The following is a 15,959-nucleotide window of genomic DNA, read 5'->3' as shown; positions in this document are numbered from 1 at the left end:
AAAAAAAATGCTCCGGCACGGCGGCTCTTCGGCCGACCACCGCGCCGGAGCTGCTCCGGTCATCTTCTTCCTTTCTTCTCCGGCAACTGTTTGTTTAGTGAGAGAAGAGAGTGTTTTTGTTTGTAGAAAGAGAAATCCCTCTTAATATAAGAAAATGTTATGCTGTGGAAAATCCCAGACTAACCTATCCTCTAATTATGCCACGTCCAACATTCAGGGGTAAAACAAGTCTTAATTACCAACTTACATGTTTTTTTTGTTTCATTGCACTTCAAAAAAATTTGTAAGAGTTCACTTTTTCGAGTTCCAAAATCTGACCCAAAATGTCAATTTAATATGCACTTCTACCAATACATCTAAGAGTTCACATGTGCTGTATAAAATTTTGGGGGAAACTCACATTTGAATTTCAAATTTCAAAACACTTTTCTATAAGATTCAATACTTTTACAAACATGCCTTTCAATTTTATTCTCCCACTTTTTCTTATCTATATGTTTCATCTACTCTTAATTTTTAATCTTCACTTTCTTATTTTGCAGCAAATGTAAAGGAAATGTAAGGTAACAAAAACAACTCTTCTTTCTTCTTCCTTCTCTATGCAAACATGTTTTCTTCTTGCTTTATGTCCTTCATATCATCATGTTAAACTAAACTAACTTTCTTTTTTTCAACTGCACAAACATAACAAACTCTACTTCAAAGTATCTCAAACAACATTCATTAATAAAAAGCTCTGCCTTTGTGTTTTTGCAAACTTACCTTCTTTTTGCAAAAGAGTTAGAACAATAAGAGTGGAAGATGAGTACAATGATCAAAAGTAACAACTAAGAGAGTTTTCTAAATTGAATATCACCATTAATATTTTTTTTTAATAGCAATAGGCAACAAAATTTAAGATTTGCCACAAAAAAAAATTGAAGGTAACAAAAACAACTCTTCTTTCTTCTTCCTTCTCTATGCAAACATGTTTTCTTCTTGCTTTATGTCCTTCATATCATCATGTTAAACTAAACTAACTTTCTTTTTTTCAACTGCACAAACATAACAAACTCTACTTCAAAGTATCTCAAACAACATTCATTAATAAAAAGTTCTGCCTTTGTGTTTTTGCAAACTTACCTTCTTTTTGCAAAAGAGTTAGAACAATAAGAGTGGAAGATGAGTACAATGATCAAAAGTAACAACTAAGAGAGTTTTCTAAATTGAATATCACCATTAATATTTTTTTTTAATAGCAATAGGCAACAAAATTTAAGATTTGCCAAAAAAAAAATTGAAATTGGAAAATCATTATTATGTATATCTAAAAAACTGTAGTATTTTTTTTTAATGCATAAAATAAAGAGTGAGAATATAAATATGTCGATTAAGTATGAGGAAATATCTTAAAAATAGGAGGACCCAACTTAAATTCACTTAATTTTAGTTCTTTTATCAACAGCCAGAACAACATACTTTTTCCTACAATTGAAACAAGATTTATGTTTTGACAAAAAAATTATTGTTTACAGCGAAGAAAAAAAAAACAAAGATGAGAAAATAAATACAAACATGGATAAATAACATATAGATTGTATTTTTCAAAATGACAAGCATTTGTATGAACCAAAATAAATACACATAATGGATCTAGAAGAATTAAAATTAAGTTGCTTATGATCTAATTTTTTGATTTTTTTTTACATTACTGTATATCTAATATAAATACATACTGTGTATTGTTATTGTTACAAGATGAGAACTTATTTTTTTGCATGTAAAATATTTAAACAAAATAGAACACTAAATCTTATAATTTCTTCTTTGTTCTAAAAATAAAATCTTTATGATTTGGGTTCAAGAAAAGTGTCATCTATTTATACTTTAAACAAAAAAAAAAATCTTCCTATTCCCTAACAAAAAGTCTTTATATTTACATTAAAAAAGGTCTTCTATTTACATGATATTTGCGAAGGAAAAAAAATTCTTCAACGAAACTGCAGGAAAAGAAAAAAGAAATATTTTTCTCAAAGATTCAATACAAGGATTACGAAAATAATACCAGTAATATCAGATCTAAAAGAGTTAAAACATATTGATTGATCTAAAAGAATAAGTCTTGCATCTCTGGAAAATTAAACAGAACCATATCCAACAATTTCATCTTTTGATTGTTGTTATTGTTGGTGTTGTTGTTGCATGCAATCAGATGTACAGAACATGACTCTGATGAAGAAACCAACCCAAATTTCAAACTATAACACTGTGGTGGAATTTCGGACCATAACACTGGTGGCTGCAATTTCCGGCTACGATGGTCGCCGGAAAAAACTTCGAATTTTCACCTTTTTTTTGGTGTGTTTTTTAGAGGATATGGAGGATAGTCTTTTTATAATGATGATTTTTCGAAAGGTTGTCTATGTTGGCCGAGATCTAGGTGTGAAAGTGGTGGTTGAGATGTTCACAAATATATATGATCTGAAAAATGAACGTAATAGAATTATAAAGGGGAAGGAATAGATGAAGAATCCTAGAGGAGGAGAGCTTATCAGATTGTGTGCTGAAGAGAGAGGAAAAAATTACTAAATGAGTGTTTGTGTGGGAGAGAAAGGATGTGGCGGCCGTATGAAAGAAAATGAGTGATGGGAGGCTGATACAAAATGAGTGCACGGGTTAAGTTTTCAATGACTAAACTAATACTGATACACGAGACATGTTTAACTTAAATGCACGGGTTAAGTTGTCAATGACTAAACTAATACTGATACACGGGACATGTTATCGTTGATACAAGGTTTATAATAATTATAATACACGGGCCATATTGTTATTGATATAAATGTTAGAATAATTTAAGGGTAAAATCAAGTGTAGAAGCCAAAAACTCATTTTCCATATCTTTTGTACATGCTATTAATGCATTATTATCTAAATTTTCCATGGAATAATTTAAATATTAAACTCTTACTGAACCCGTGCGTTAGCACGGGTATACTACTAGTTGTGTCAAAAATGATGAAAAACCACAACTACACACTCTTATACTAAGCCCATCGGTTCATCCAATAACCCAGACCCATAACCCATGGATCTGCCAAGCTTGTACTATATTCTGGTTTCTGCTTGCTACTTGTACCCTCCTGTGTTACTCGCTGCACTTTTTCCAGCATACATAGTAAATCATAGAATTCATGCATTTTCCTTTTTTAAGCTTCATATGTTTGTTAAAACGTTTTAATCATTATAATTTGCATTTTCGTTTGGTTTCTAACACTTTAAAATTTTCTTCCATGAGTTTTTTCTTCTTTGTAAAAATAAATATACTTAAACATCATGCATTTTTTAATATGGTTTAGCGACTTGCAACTTTACCTTCATGCATATTCCTAATACTTTCATATCATGTTTTTACATATAGTTAGTCTTTTGCATACAAGGCTTTTATGCCTCTTTGTGTCTATTTCATTCTAAGTGCCGTAGCACTTCATTCTATGCATATTCTCAATAACTTCATATCATGTTTTTATGCATAGTTAACTTTTACACACAAGGCCTTCATGCCTCTTTTGATTTATGATCTAGTAGTCTGCTGCATTTCGCTGTTTGCATCATCTATAATATTGCATTATGCATCTTGTAGTTAATTTTGCCTAATGTTTGTTCTAAAAACTTGTTTCCCACGTTTTTTTTCTCTATACACCTAATATCATGCATTTCTATTTCTTTAGTGTATTGGGCTCAAAAATCATTTTATGCATCATAAATCTTTTTTTTTACTCTATAACACCTTGTGTTAACCTTGCTTTAATATTTCAATAATCATTTCATGCCTTTCCTTGATATCTCAACATCATGCATTATTGTCAATTTATATGTTGGCTTTACAATCATTTCATGCATCTTTTGGTTGTGGTTTCATCAAACCTTCTTACAACCTAGCTTTAAAATTCAACTCTAGTTCCATGCATTTCAAATTTTTCACTCCATGATATCTCTTGTCAATTTTGCTTTAATCTTTCAATTTCTATTTTGTGCATTGCTTTAAAAAAAATTAACATCATGCATTCTATTCTAGTATATGATGCTTTTAAAATTCTCATTATCTCATCATATCATGTTTGCTTTAATTTTAGTATAATCTCATGCATTCTTTATCATTCTTGCAATTTATTTATTTTCCAATATATTAGTGTGTATTTTAGGCGGTGATGTAATTTATTTTTAAGCTTTTATTTCTTGCTTTAGAATGCCCTTAGGATGGTATGTAATAGCGTAGTAATTGCACACACCGACACAAGCACCGACACTATCACTTTATTTATTGCTTTACGCTCGCTTTATTTTTCACGTCATTACGCTAGCTTTACTGTTAGTTTAGAAAAATCATTTTATTCCAAAAAATTAAATAAGCAAAAGTCAAATTATTTTCATAATAAACCTTGGATCCAAATCCAAGTGATTTTCCCTTTATTTTCTTAATCAAAATCCTAATTGAACTTTAATTAAACTTAGACTCAATTTCTTAAATAAAATGAAACAACCTCACTTCTATTTTTATTTCTAGTGCCTTGAGGCACCTCAATCTCCTTCTTGAAAACCATTTTTCAAAAATAATTAAAATCAACCTAACCCACAAAAAATATTTTTTATAAGAGTGAACTACGACGGTTTTGATCCCTTTTAAGGGTACGTAGGCAGAGGCTTTATTCCTTTCAAATCGATCAAATAAAAATAACCACAAACTCCAACTTCTTCTCCCTCCATTCTTTCACTTATACTTTAAGCAATAATTTTCCAAATAAAAATAAAGTTAGAAAGAGGTTCTCACGGAGTACCGTGAACGACGCGGGTGCCTAACACCTTCCCGAATCGTAACCGACCCCTGGATCCAAAAAGGGTTTTTCAATCTCTTTTTCCCTTCCCAAGAATAAAATCGAGCAAGTCCGGTAGATTGAAGGTTCAAGTCCAATCAATGGCTTGACACCCGAAAATCTTGGTCTACAAAAATGGCGACTTCACTGGGGATCCTACGCGGGTTTAGCCCACCTTTCTTTCTTTATTACTTTTGCTTTATCTTTTGTATATACTTTGTAAATGTTTATACGTGAGGGGTGAGAAAAGAAGTCCTACTCCCGGACTTGAGTGAAACCTAAGATAGGACGGAGTACGATCATAGTGCCATACCAGGAGTAGTCCTGCCTATGTGTGCATGTGATATAACTCCACTCAACGTGGGTTCAAGAGTATATATACGTCACCATGAGTAGTCGTGATTGGCGTTATTATTTTTGAAACCCATCAAGCGTTGAGGACCTTTAGATCACCCTTAAACCATCTTGGCCATTTATTAGGACGTAGTGCGGAGACTAAACCAGGAGTAGTCCTGACTTTGGTCGTCACGCGATACTACACTCAAACTAGACTTCCTTACGAATTATTGGTCTAGGAGTTAATCCTACGCACCGAGATATTCATAAGGGTAGTTGTAAGTTGGGAACTTGGTAGAACCCTTGTTACTTGTGCAAATAGAAACCATAGTCCTTACCAAATGGCGTTATTGTCCTTAAGCTCCAACATTGTATATCTTAAACCTCATCATGTATTCCTTGCATAACCATACATACATGCATTCATCCATAAACTTTTTTTCATCCATTAAAAAAATGTTGAAGGACTTAGTCAAGTTTTTTGTAAACATCAAAGGAATGGACCTTATAAGAATGAGCACCAAGCAATACAATTTCAAAAATCTTAACTAAGCTTTTGCTTTTGTTAAAAACTTCGTCCTTGGTTTCGTTCTTACCTTTTGAAAAGGGAACTGATTGCAATATCTTTACAATATTCAAATGAAGCCATGTTCCTTTGCAATGTTTACACTAGCCTTGACAAATCCTTCGATAACAAAAAGATTGTATATTTTTGCATAAGCACATCATGCATCATTTTGCATTGATAGTTTCTAGTCTGTGTCTCATACTTTGGTTCTTTCTACAAAAGGTCTACCCATCCGTCTTCTCGCATCTACAACACTCGTGCAAATCAGAATGCATCATCTTGAACAAGAGAACCACAAGCTTCGTGAAGAGGTGACAACCCTCCGGGCCGAAAATGAGATTTTGAGGAACTTAGTATCTTTAATGACGGTTGCACAGAGTCAGCCATTGTCTCTTCCTATTGGTAGCACTCAAGCTCAGACGGTTGCTTCCACTACCCCAATTTCAACAGTGTTTGCTAGTACTCCTCAACATGCTATGCTGGAAGGTTATCTCTGGAGTACACCTTTAAGTTCTAGTGAAGTATTTCGTCCTTGTGTCTCTAAGGTTCAGGTTCCTTTCATGCAACAGACAAAACATATCCCTCAACTGGGTCATTTGATCCCTCAAGCTGTTCTGACCTACTCAGCTCCTTTGATTCATGCCACTCAGCAGGGCCCTGGGCCAACCTATCACTCAGAAAATGTGGTCGCATACGACCGGATAGCTGAACTGGAAGAAAAGTTTGACAAAATGCAGTTGGAATTGAAAGCTCTCCGTGGGAAAGAACTGTTTGGGAAAAATGCTTATGATATTTGCTTGGTTCCCAATGTCGTGATACCACCCAAATTCAAGGTCCCTGATTTTGAGAAGTACAAAGGGAACACTTGCCCTGAGCTTCATTTGGTGATGTACGTGAGAAAGATGTCTGCTCAAGTAGGCAATGATGAACTCCTTATCCACTGTTTCCAAGATAGCTTGACTGGTGCTGCACTGATATGGTACATGGGTCTAAGCAATGATGATATCAAAACTTTCAGTGATTTGTGTGAGGCTTTCATCCAGCGATATAACTACAACTTGCACTTGGCCCCAAACAGAAAGGAACTGCAGGCCATGACTCAGAATGACAATGAATCCTTCAAAGCCTATGCCCAACGTTGGAGAGATTTCGCTGAACAAGTTCATCCACATCTAGAAGAGAAAGAGTTGACCGAGATTTTCCTGGAAACTCTGGATCCGTTCTATTTTGAGCATATGCTTGCAAGTGCATCTGGCAATTTCGCGGATATGATGGCCGCAGGCATGCGTATTGAAGATTGGGTCCGAAAAGGACATTTGATCAAAGAAGTTGTTCCCACTGATGGTTCAGAAGAGGAAGACCAGGAAATGAGTGTGGCAGAAAGTCAGCTTCAACAACAGTATCTGGCTTATCACCCTGTTGCCGCTGTTATGCCTGTCACAAATGCTCTGCAAAGTTTGGGTTATCAACCCCAGTTTCAGGAATATCAACAACAGCCTCGACAACGGATTTCAAGGAAACAGATTGACCCTATTCCCATGAAGTATGCAGAGTTGCTTCCAAAGTTGCTTGAAAGGAATTTGGTCTATACCAAGGCACCTCTGCCAATGCCAACAAAATTGTCAGCCCGGTACAGGCCCGACCTCTTTTGTGCTTTCCATCAAGGGGCACCAGGTCATGATATTGAGCACTGTTGTGCATTGCAGAAGATAGTTCAGAAGTTGATCCAGAAAAATCTCATACCTTTTGAAGAGTTTTGAATTTGAAGGTGCAAGCTAATCCGTTATCGGATCTTGGTGTCTAATGTTGTTACATGGAATGTTTAGCTGCAACTGGGTCGTCGTTGATGTTTATTTCTACTGCTCATTTGGTCAATTAATATGTTTGTTTGTTGCTTTATGTTTTTCAAAAAAAAAAAAAAATCCTTTCGTCCCACCCGAGACGGAAGTGAACTTATTTAGGGCTTTTTGCTTTATGTAGTTTCATCATTAATTAAAGGGTCGCTTTGATCCCGACTTTGTTTTTATTTTGTGCTTTTTCTGGAAAGATGGTAATACAAAAAACCAAAAATTCTTTACTTTAAATCTTTTCCACATATTTGCATAATCATAATGTTTATATCAATAATCAAATCATGCATTAATAAACCCGTTGAACACTTAAACCCTGTACTCTCTCTCAACTTTGAGTTCCATGTATCCGAGACTGAAGAGGAGTATGAAGAAGTTTCCAATGTGATTTCTCGCCTACTGGGGCATCTTGGCCATCGAAGCTATGAATATCAAGAAAGATTGTCCAGAAGAGGACTTTCATGTACAAAGACTGGCACGAGATGCTACCATCTGCCTTGCAGGGATGTTATGCTTCAAGTGCACACTTCAACAGGGGCAACCCCCCCACCATCCCTCAATATACAATATAAAAGCAGTGCCCTACATGGAGGTCAAAGTTCTGTCAACGGGAATTCCAATGAAAGCTAAGCTGGATTGAATTTAAAAGTGTTATTGCAATGTGCCCTGTACAGTTATGTCAAAAGGATAAAGCAAGTATTTGACAAAGAAGGCTTGTCCCCGTGAATGTCAAGAAAGTGGCTTTGTGCTCAAAAGTATGTTGTCCGATTCGAGGGGCAAAGGAATGCCTAATTACAAAGAACGGTGACAAAATTGTATGTCCTGTGAATGCCAATGCAGTCAAGAAATACTTTGTTAAAATGAAAAGCTCGATAAGTCTCAAACTTGAAAAAGCGGCTTAGACAAAAAAGAGCGTCTCGATGGATTGAAAACCCGAAAGGGCGGTCCATGCAAAAATTAGAGACATGAACAAAGAAAATCAAAAATCAGCTCGATAAGTCGCAAACATTAAAAGGCGGCTTAGGCATAAAAAAGGCGTCTCGATGGACTGAAAACCCAAAAGGGCGGTCCATGCAAAAGTTAGAGACAAAAAAAAAAGAATGATGATGTTTATCCTGATAGGTTGAAACCCGCAAGGGCGACCTATGCAAAAGTTAAGGATTGTGACAAAGTAACTGCATCTGGTCGGGCATGACTCACTTGGGGCACTTCAACCAACAAAAGAGTTCCGACTTATGACAAGGTAACTGCATCAAATCAGATATGATTCATCTGGGGCATTTTTAACTGTCAAAGGACCTTCTATATGAAGCATCTGCAAATCAAAAGCTCAGAACAATGAAATTCAAAGTTGTTAGAGAGCATAGCGGTTATTGTGTTCAATGTACCTTTTCCATATAATTACCATTTTCCAAACCTTTTAAAATCTGTGGAGCCACGCCTTTGGCATGTCACCACTCTTTTACATCTAATTTGAGTCTGTGCCCATTTATTTGAAATTCTCAGTTATTCTGTTTGCATAATTTTCTTCTATTTTTGATGTGAATACTCAAAGCAAAAATTTAAAACTTTTTTTAATTGTCTTTTGAAAAGCATAAACAACAGGTACATCTTCTTTGAACTTATGAGTAGTAGAAACATACATCAACATTCGTCTCAAGGACAGTTAAACTCTGCAAGGTAAACATGACCAAGTGCTGTGAGATGACCTCTGTCAAAAAAAAAAAGAAGACAAAGAAAAAGAAAAGCTCGCTAAGTTGAAAACTCGAAAGGGCGGCTTAGGCAAAAATGAGCGTCCCGGTGGATTGAAAACCCGAAAGGACAGTCCAGGCAAAAATTAGGGGCAAACAAAAAAGAAGTATATTCCCGGTGGATTGAAAACCCGAAAGGGCGGTCCAGGCAAAAATTAGGGATTCAAAAAAAAAAAACATACAAAAAATGAACAAAAAAAAACACAAAGACAGAGGCATCACAATTTCAAGTGGGTTAAATGGAAGAATGCACTTTGTGCTAGCTTACAAATGGCGACTTCTGCCAGACTTTGATTGATGAGTTTTATCCCGAGAAATGGCAACTTCTGTCTGTGGTTTGAAATGGCGTCATCTGCCAGTGCTTTGATTGATAGTGACTGCTGCCTGTGGTTTGATTGATGGGTTTTTATCTCAAAAAAGACGACTTCTGTCAGGTTTCTGGTTGGCGGGCTTTACCCCAAGGAATGATTACTTCACCATCAACTGAAACATTATATTGGGTCATATCCCCATCAGTAGTTTTGTTTGTTGGGTTGTATCCCATCAGCGGTATAGTTAATGTGTCATTACCCCTTCGCGGTATGATTACTGGGTTGTTACCCCTCCAGTGGTTGAGTTGATGTGTTACATCTTCAGTGGCCTGATTAAAGAGTTCGTTACCTCTTCAGTGTTTCAATTAATGGGTTGGTATTTGGTACCTCTTCAGCAGTATGATCAATGGGTTGTTCTCCCCTCAGCGGTATGATCAATGGGTTGTTCTCCCTTCAAGTGGTTTGATTATGGGGCATTCTCCCCTCAGCAGTATGATCAATGGGTTGTTATCCCTTCAAGCGGTTTGGTTATGGGGCATTCTCTTTTCAGTAATTGGTTATTGGACCCTTCCCCCCTTTAGTAGGTGATTATGGGTCTTGACCCCATCAGTTTGGTTTGAATATGAGCTTTACCCCATCAGTTTGGTTTGAATATGAGCTTTACCCCATCAGCTTGGTTTGAATTTGGGTTTTTACCCTATCAATGGTTAAGAATGCGGGCTTTACCCCGTCAGTGGTTTGAAGGGCTTTACCCCGTCAGTGGTTTGAAGGGCTTTGCCCCGTCAGTGTTTGGTTCATCCCCAGTGATGTTATCCCCAATGAAGGGTGTCAGATGCTTGCAACATGATGTCGGGCCACTTTCTTCGGACCTGCCCAATATGGTCTCAACAGTCTCACCATTATACTGTCAAATAAGTCTCATATGCATTCATTCATCCATGCATACATAGCACGCATACAAATATCATTCATGCATAGTTGCATTATTTTCCTGCGTCTTACTCCAATACACAAGATGTCAATCTCAAAGTGTCTAATCCATAAATGTCACCAATCAGTATGTGTTCAAGTGGCAGGTCCCATCAAGTAATCACTTTATCGATACCAATCAGTATATTCATCTTTACCACGACAGTTGGTAATAAACAAGCTTTACCTTCCGTTCTTTCGTCTTTACCACGGCAGTTGGTAATAGACAAGCTTTATCTTCCGTTCTTTCGTCGTTACCACGAGCAGTTGGTAATAGACAAGCTTTATCTTCTGTTTAATCGTCGTTACCACGAGCAGTTGGTAATAGACAAGCTTTATCTTCAATATATTCGTCGTTACCACGAGCAGTTGGTAATAGACAAACTTTATCTTCTGTATTTTCGTCGTTACCACGGGCAGTTGGTGACAGACAAGCTTTAATCAGTATTTTCGTCTTTACCACGACAATTGGTAGTAGACAAGCTTTATCTTCCGCATTTTCATCATTTACCACGGGCTGTTGGTAATTGATAAGCTTTACTTTCCACCTCAAGCTTTACTTTTGTCTCAAGCTTTATGTTCAGTCTCAAGCTTTATCTCCCGTCTGAGCTTTATCTTCAGTCCAAGCTTTATCTTCCGCATTGTCATCGTTTACCACGGGCTGTTGGTAATTGATAAGCTTTATTTTCCATCTCAAGCTTTACTCTCCGTCATAAGCTTTATTTTCCGTCTTAAGCTTTATTTTCCGTCTTAAGCTTTACTTCCCGTCTTAAGCTTTATTTGCTGTCTGAGCTTTATCTTCCAAGCTTTACCGTCTGTTCAAGCTTTATATTCCGACAAGCTTTATCATCTGTATTTTCGTCTTTACCGCGTCAGTTGGTAATAGACAAGCTTTATCATCTATATTTTCGTCTTTACCGCGTCAGTTGGTAATAGACAAGCTTTATCTTCTGTATCTCCGTCTTTACCACGAGCTGTTGGTAATAGACAAGCTTTACTTCCCGTCTCAAGCTTTATTTTCCGTCTTAAGCTTTATTGCCCGTTCCAAGCTTTATCTTCTGTATTTTCGTCTTTACCACAGCAGTTGGTAAAATTCAAACTTTATCTTCCGTATGTTCGTCTTTATCACGGCAGCTGGTAATAGGCAGGCTTTATCTCCCCAGTGATACCTATCAGTTTGTTCCCCAGTCAGTTTATTTCCGTCGTCTTTGCATTCATACTCGCACATGCATTCATATTATTGTATTCATCTCATTCTCAACTTTTCAATTGGTCAAAATTCGGTGTACTTAGTATTTAAGTCTCTTCGACCCATCGAATTAAAAGTTTTCTTTCAAATCTTCGTGACGAAGAAACTTAAATAGGGGCATCTGTCATACCCCAAATTTTGACCACTTTGCTCTATTTTTACCTATTTTTGTCCGTATTTTAAAACGGCTCAATTTCTCTTCCTTTCGCTTTAACGAGTTAAAACCTTTCTCAGTCGTTGTTTAATCATTCAAAGTCTTTTATCTTACAAGTAAAATTTTGTCCGCGCTTTATCTAGTTGAAATTGCTTTATTTGTCTTTTCAGGCATTTTAAATTTTCTTTACGCGCTCTTTTTAATATTCAGTGTCTTTTTTATTATTTCCGTCAAAGCTTTTAATTAATTTCCCTTGTTGTCCGCTTTAAAAGAGTTTTGTTCGCATTTTAAAAACACCGCGTTCTTCTAGCAATTTCAGTCAAAATTTCGGCAGAGAGGTATTTTAAAATACCTCATTTACCGAAAGGGGCAATTTTATTATTCTTCTTTTTATTATTAATTACTTTTGGCTTTTATTATTATTTATTTTTATGTATCTCCTTTCTTTTAGTTTCATTATCATTATCATTTTAAAATTCTACTTTTTTCTTTTTCTTTTAAAATATCACGTGTTTGTTTGTTTAATTCTTAACTTCCTCTTTTTTGGTACAATTTTTAACTTCCTTTTTATATTTCTTTTCTTAAAATCCTTTTCTTTGGGTCCAAGCTTTAGTGTCCAGCTGTCCATTATTATGTGATCCCTTGTGAGGGTATTGTGGTCTTTTTTCATCTGCAGAGTTTAACCTAGTTGGTCACTATAAATAACTCCCAATCATTGGAGAAAAGGGGGGCTGCACACCAATCACTGACACAGACTGAGCAGCCGCACATCACATCACGCAAACCCTAATTTTCTCTTTCTTTTACAATTTTCCAGATCAAACATTTTTCTTCTTCAAATTTTCGTATGGATTTCACATGAACAATGAAGAACATTCAAATTAATTTTCCAGATCCAGCACATAACTTGAAGAACAGCATGAACAATTATTCCCAGTAATCATTTCACACCCTCATTCAAGCTCAAATTTCACACAGGATTAACACAATATCATCACAAACAACTTCTCTTCTTTCCATTTTCGAAATGTACAAAAATCATGAATGTACCACAACATGCGTGAATCGAGTTCAGCACACAATACAACTTTCACAGATTCAAGCTTGAGTCCGAACTCAAACAGTGAAAAGGAAGTCGAATCAAAATCGGAACAGGAAGGAACCGCGGTGTATCATCAAATCGGAGCTCAACAACAACAACACAGGCTGTTGGAAACAGCTCGAATCCAAAGAAGAGAAGTATACCGGAGCTAATTCGAGCTATTTCATCTTTCTCAGAAGTTATATCTCCAGATCCTAACGGATCCAGAGAGGTAAGTGTTTTATTCGTGTTGTTTTCATAGATCTATGACTGTATGTGTTTGTTTGGTAATTTTTGTGTTTGAATCCGAAAAGAGAAGAAGGAGTGGAGTCTTTTGAAAAAAATTTCGAAAATAATAAAAAAATGCTCCGGCACGGCGGCTCTTCGGCCGACCACCGCGCCGGAGCTGCTCCGGTCATCTTCTTCCTTTCTTCTCCGGCAACTGTTTGTTTAGTGAGAGAAGAGAGTGTTTTTGTTTGTAGAAAGAGAAATTGTGTCAAAAATGATGAAAAACCACAACTACACACTCTTATACTAAGCCCATCGGTTCACCCAATAACCCAGACCCATAACCCATGGATCTGCCAAGCTTGTACTATATTCTGGTTTCTGCTTGCTACTTGTACCCTCCTGTGTTACTCGCTGCACTTTTTCCAGCATACATAGTAAATCATAGAATTCATGCATTTTCCTTTTTTAAGCTTCATATGTTTGTTAAAACGTTTTAATCATTATAATTTGCATTTTCGTTTGGTTTCTAACACTTTAAAATTTTCTTCCATGAGTTTTTTCTTCTTTGTAAAAATAAATATACTTAAACATCATGCATTTTTTAATATGGTTTAGCGACTTGCAACTTTACCTTCATGCATATTCCTAATACTTTCATATCATGTTTTTACATATAGTTAGTCTTTTGCATACAAGGCTTTTATGCCTCTTTGTGTCTATTTCATTCTAAGTGCCGTAGCACTTCATTCTATGCATATTCTCAATAACTTCATATCATGTTTTTATGCATAGTTAACTTTTACATACAAGGCCTTCATGCCTCTTTTGATTTATGATCTAGTAGTCTGCTGCATTTCGCTGTTTGCATCATCTATAATATTGCATTATGCATCTTGTAGTTAATTTTGCCTAATGTTTGTTCTAAAAACTTGTTTCCCACGTTTTTTTTCTCTATACACCTAATATCATGCATTTCTATTTCTTTAGTGTATTGGGCTCAAAAATCATTTTATGCATCATAAATCTTTTTTTTTACTCTATAACACCTTGTGTTAACCTTGCTTTAATATTTCAATAATCATTTCATGCCTTTCCTTGATATCTCAACATCATGCATTATTGTCAATTTATATGTTGGCTTTACAATCATTTCATGCATCTTTTGGTTGTGGTTTCATCAAACCTTCTTACAACCTAGCTTTAAAATTCAACTCTAGTTCCATGCATTTCAAATTTTTCACTCCATGATATCTCTTGTCAATTTTGCTTTAATCTTTCAATTTCTATTTTGTGCATTGCTTTAAAAAAAATTAACATCATGCATTCTATTCTAGTATATGATGCTTTTAAAATTCTCATTATCTCATCATATCATGTTTGCTTTAATTTTAGTATAATCTCATGCATTCTTTATCATTCTTGCAATTTATTTATTTTCCAATATATTAGTGTGTATTTTAGGCGGTGATGTAATTTATTTTTAAGCTTTTATTTCTTGCTTTAAAATGCCCTTAGGATGGTATGTAATAGCGTAGTAATTGCACACACCGACACAAGCACCGACACTATCACTTTATTTATTGCTTTACGCTCGCTTTATTTTTCACGTCATTACGCTAGCTTTACTGTTAGTTTAGAAAAATCATTTTATTCCAAAAAATTAAATAAGCAAAAGTCAAATTATTTTCATAATAAACCTTGGATCCAAATCCAAGTGATTTTCCCTTTATTTTCTTAATCAAAATCCTAATTGAACTTTAATTAAACTTAGACTCAATTTCTTAAATAAAATGAAACAACCTCACTTCTATTTTTATTTCTAGTGCCTTGAGGCCCCTCAATCTCCTTCTTGAAAACCATTTTTCAAAAATAATTAAAATCAACCTAACCCACAAAAAATATTTTTTATAAGAGTGAACTACGACGGTTTTGATCCCTTTTAAGAGTACGTAGGCAGAGGCTTTATTCCTTTCAAATCGATCAAATAAAAATAACCACAAACTCCAACTTCTTCTCCCTCCATTCTTTCACTTATACTTTAAGCAATAATTTTCCAAATAAAAATAAAGTTAGAAAGAGGTTCTCACGGAGTACCGTGAACGACGCGGGTGCCTAACACCTTCCCGAATCGTAACCGACCCCCGGATCCAAAAAGGGTTTTTCAATCTCTTTTTCCCTTCCCAAGAATAAAATCGAGCAAGTCCGGTAGATTGAAGGTTCAAGTCCAATCAATGGCTTGACACCCGAAAATCTTGGTCTACAACTGGGGCACAATTTTTTTTATCAAATGATTAAATAATAGTAAATATAATAAGAAGTTATATTAAAAATAGTTGTAGCAACTAAAATTACAAAGAAAATGCTCTATTTTTCATTTATTGAAAATGAGATAAAATTACATCATTACTAATTGTTTTAAGAACATATCTTTCTATATACGTTACAAGACGGTCAATTAACCATTGATCCCCCATCTTGTTACTTAGTTGACTCTTCACATATTTCATAGATAAAACGCGTTCAACACTTGTAGTTGCCACCGGCAAAATCAGAGCTAACTTCACAAGCTTGTATACCAATGCAAAAGGTAGTGCTCTTGTTTGTTT

General features: G+C 35.4%; 1 protein-coding gene across 1 annotated transcript; it reads left to right on the top strand.

Annotated features, from left to right (window-relative positions):
* Positions 1-6,026: 6,026 nt before the first annotated feature.
* LOC146959061 (uncharacterized) lies at positions 6,027-7,583 on the top strand. Its single transcript, XM_085753000.1, has 2 exons — positions 6,027-7,387; positions 7,526-7,583. Exons 1-2 carry the CDS (start codon positions 6,027-6,029, stop codon positions 7,581-7,583), a joined length of 1,419 nt encoding a protein of 472 aa, XP_085609126.1.
* Positions 7,584-15,959: the final 8,376 nt, after the last annotated feature.

Source organism: Medicago sativa, chromosome 1, assembly GCF_051527215.1.
Source record: "Medicago sativa cultivar Bolivia chromosome 1, Bolivia_mono, whole genome shotgun sequence".
In the NCBI taxonomy this organism is placed as follows: Eukaryota; Viridiplantae; Streptophyta; class Magnoliopsida; order Fabales; family Fabaceae; genus Medicago; species Medicago sativa.
Note: the sequence above shows the minus strand (reverse complement) of the source record. Positions and strands in the feature narration are given on the sequence as shown.

What these genes read in the sequence shown, in the direction of transcription:
- LOC146959061 (XM_085753000.1), top strand. Translation starts at nt 6,027, where the DNA reads ATGCATCATCTTGAACAAGAGAACCACAAGCTTCGTGAAGAGGTGACA. An exon ending in CCAACAAAATTGTCAGCCCG is followed by an intron (nt 7,388 to 7,525) that starts GTACAGGCCCGA and finishes TTGAATTTGAAG; the next exon opens with GTGCAAGCTAATCCGTTATC.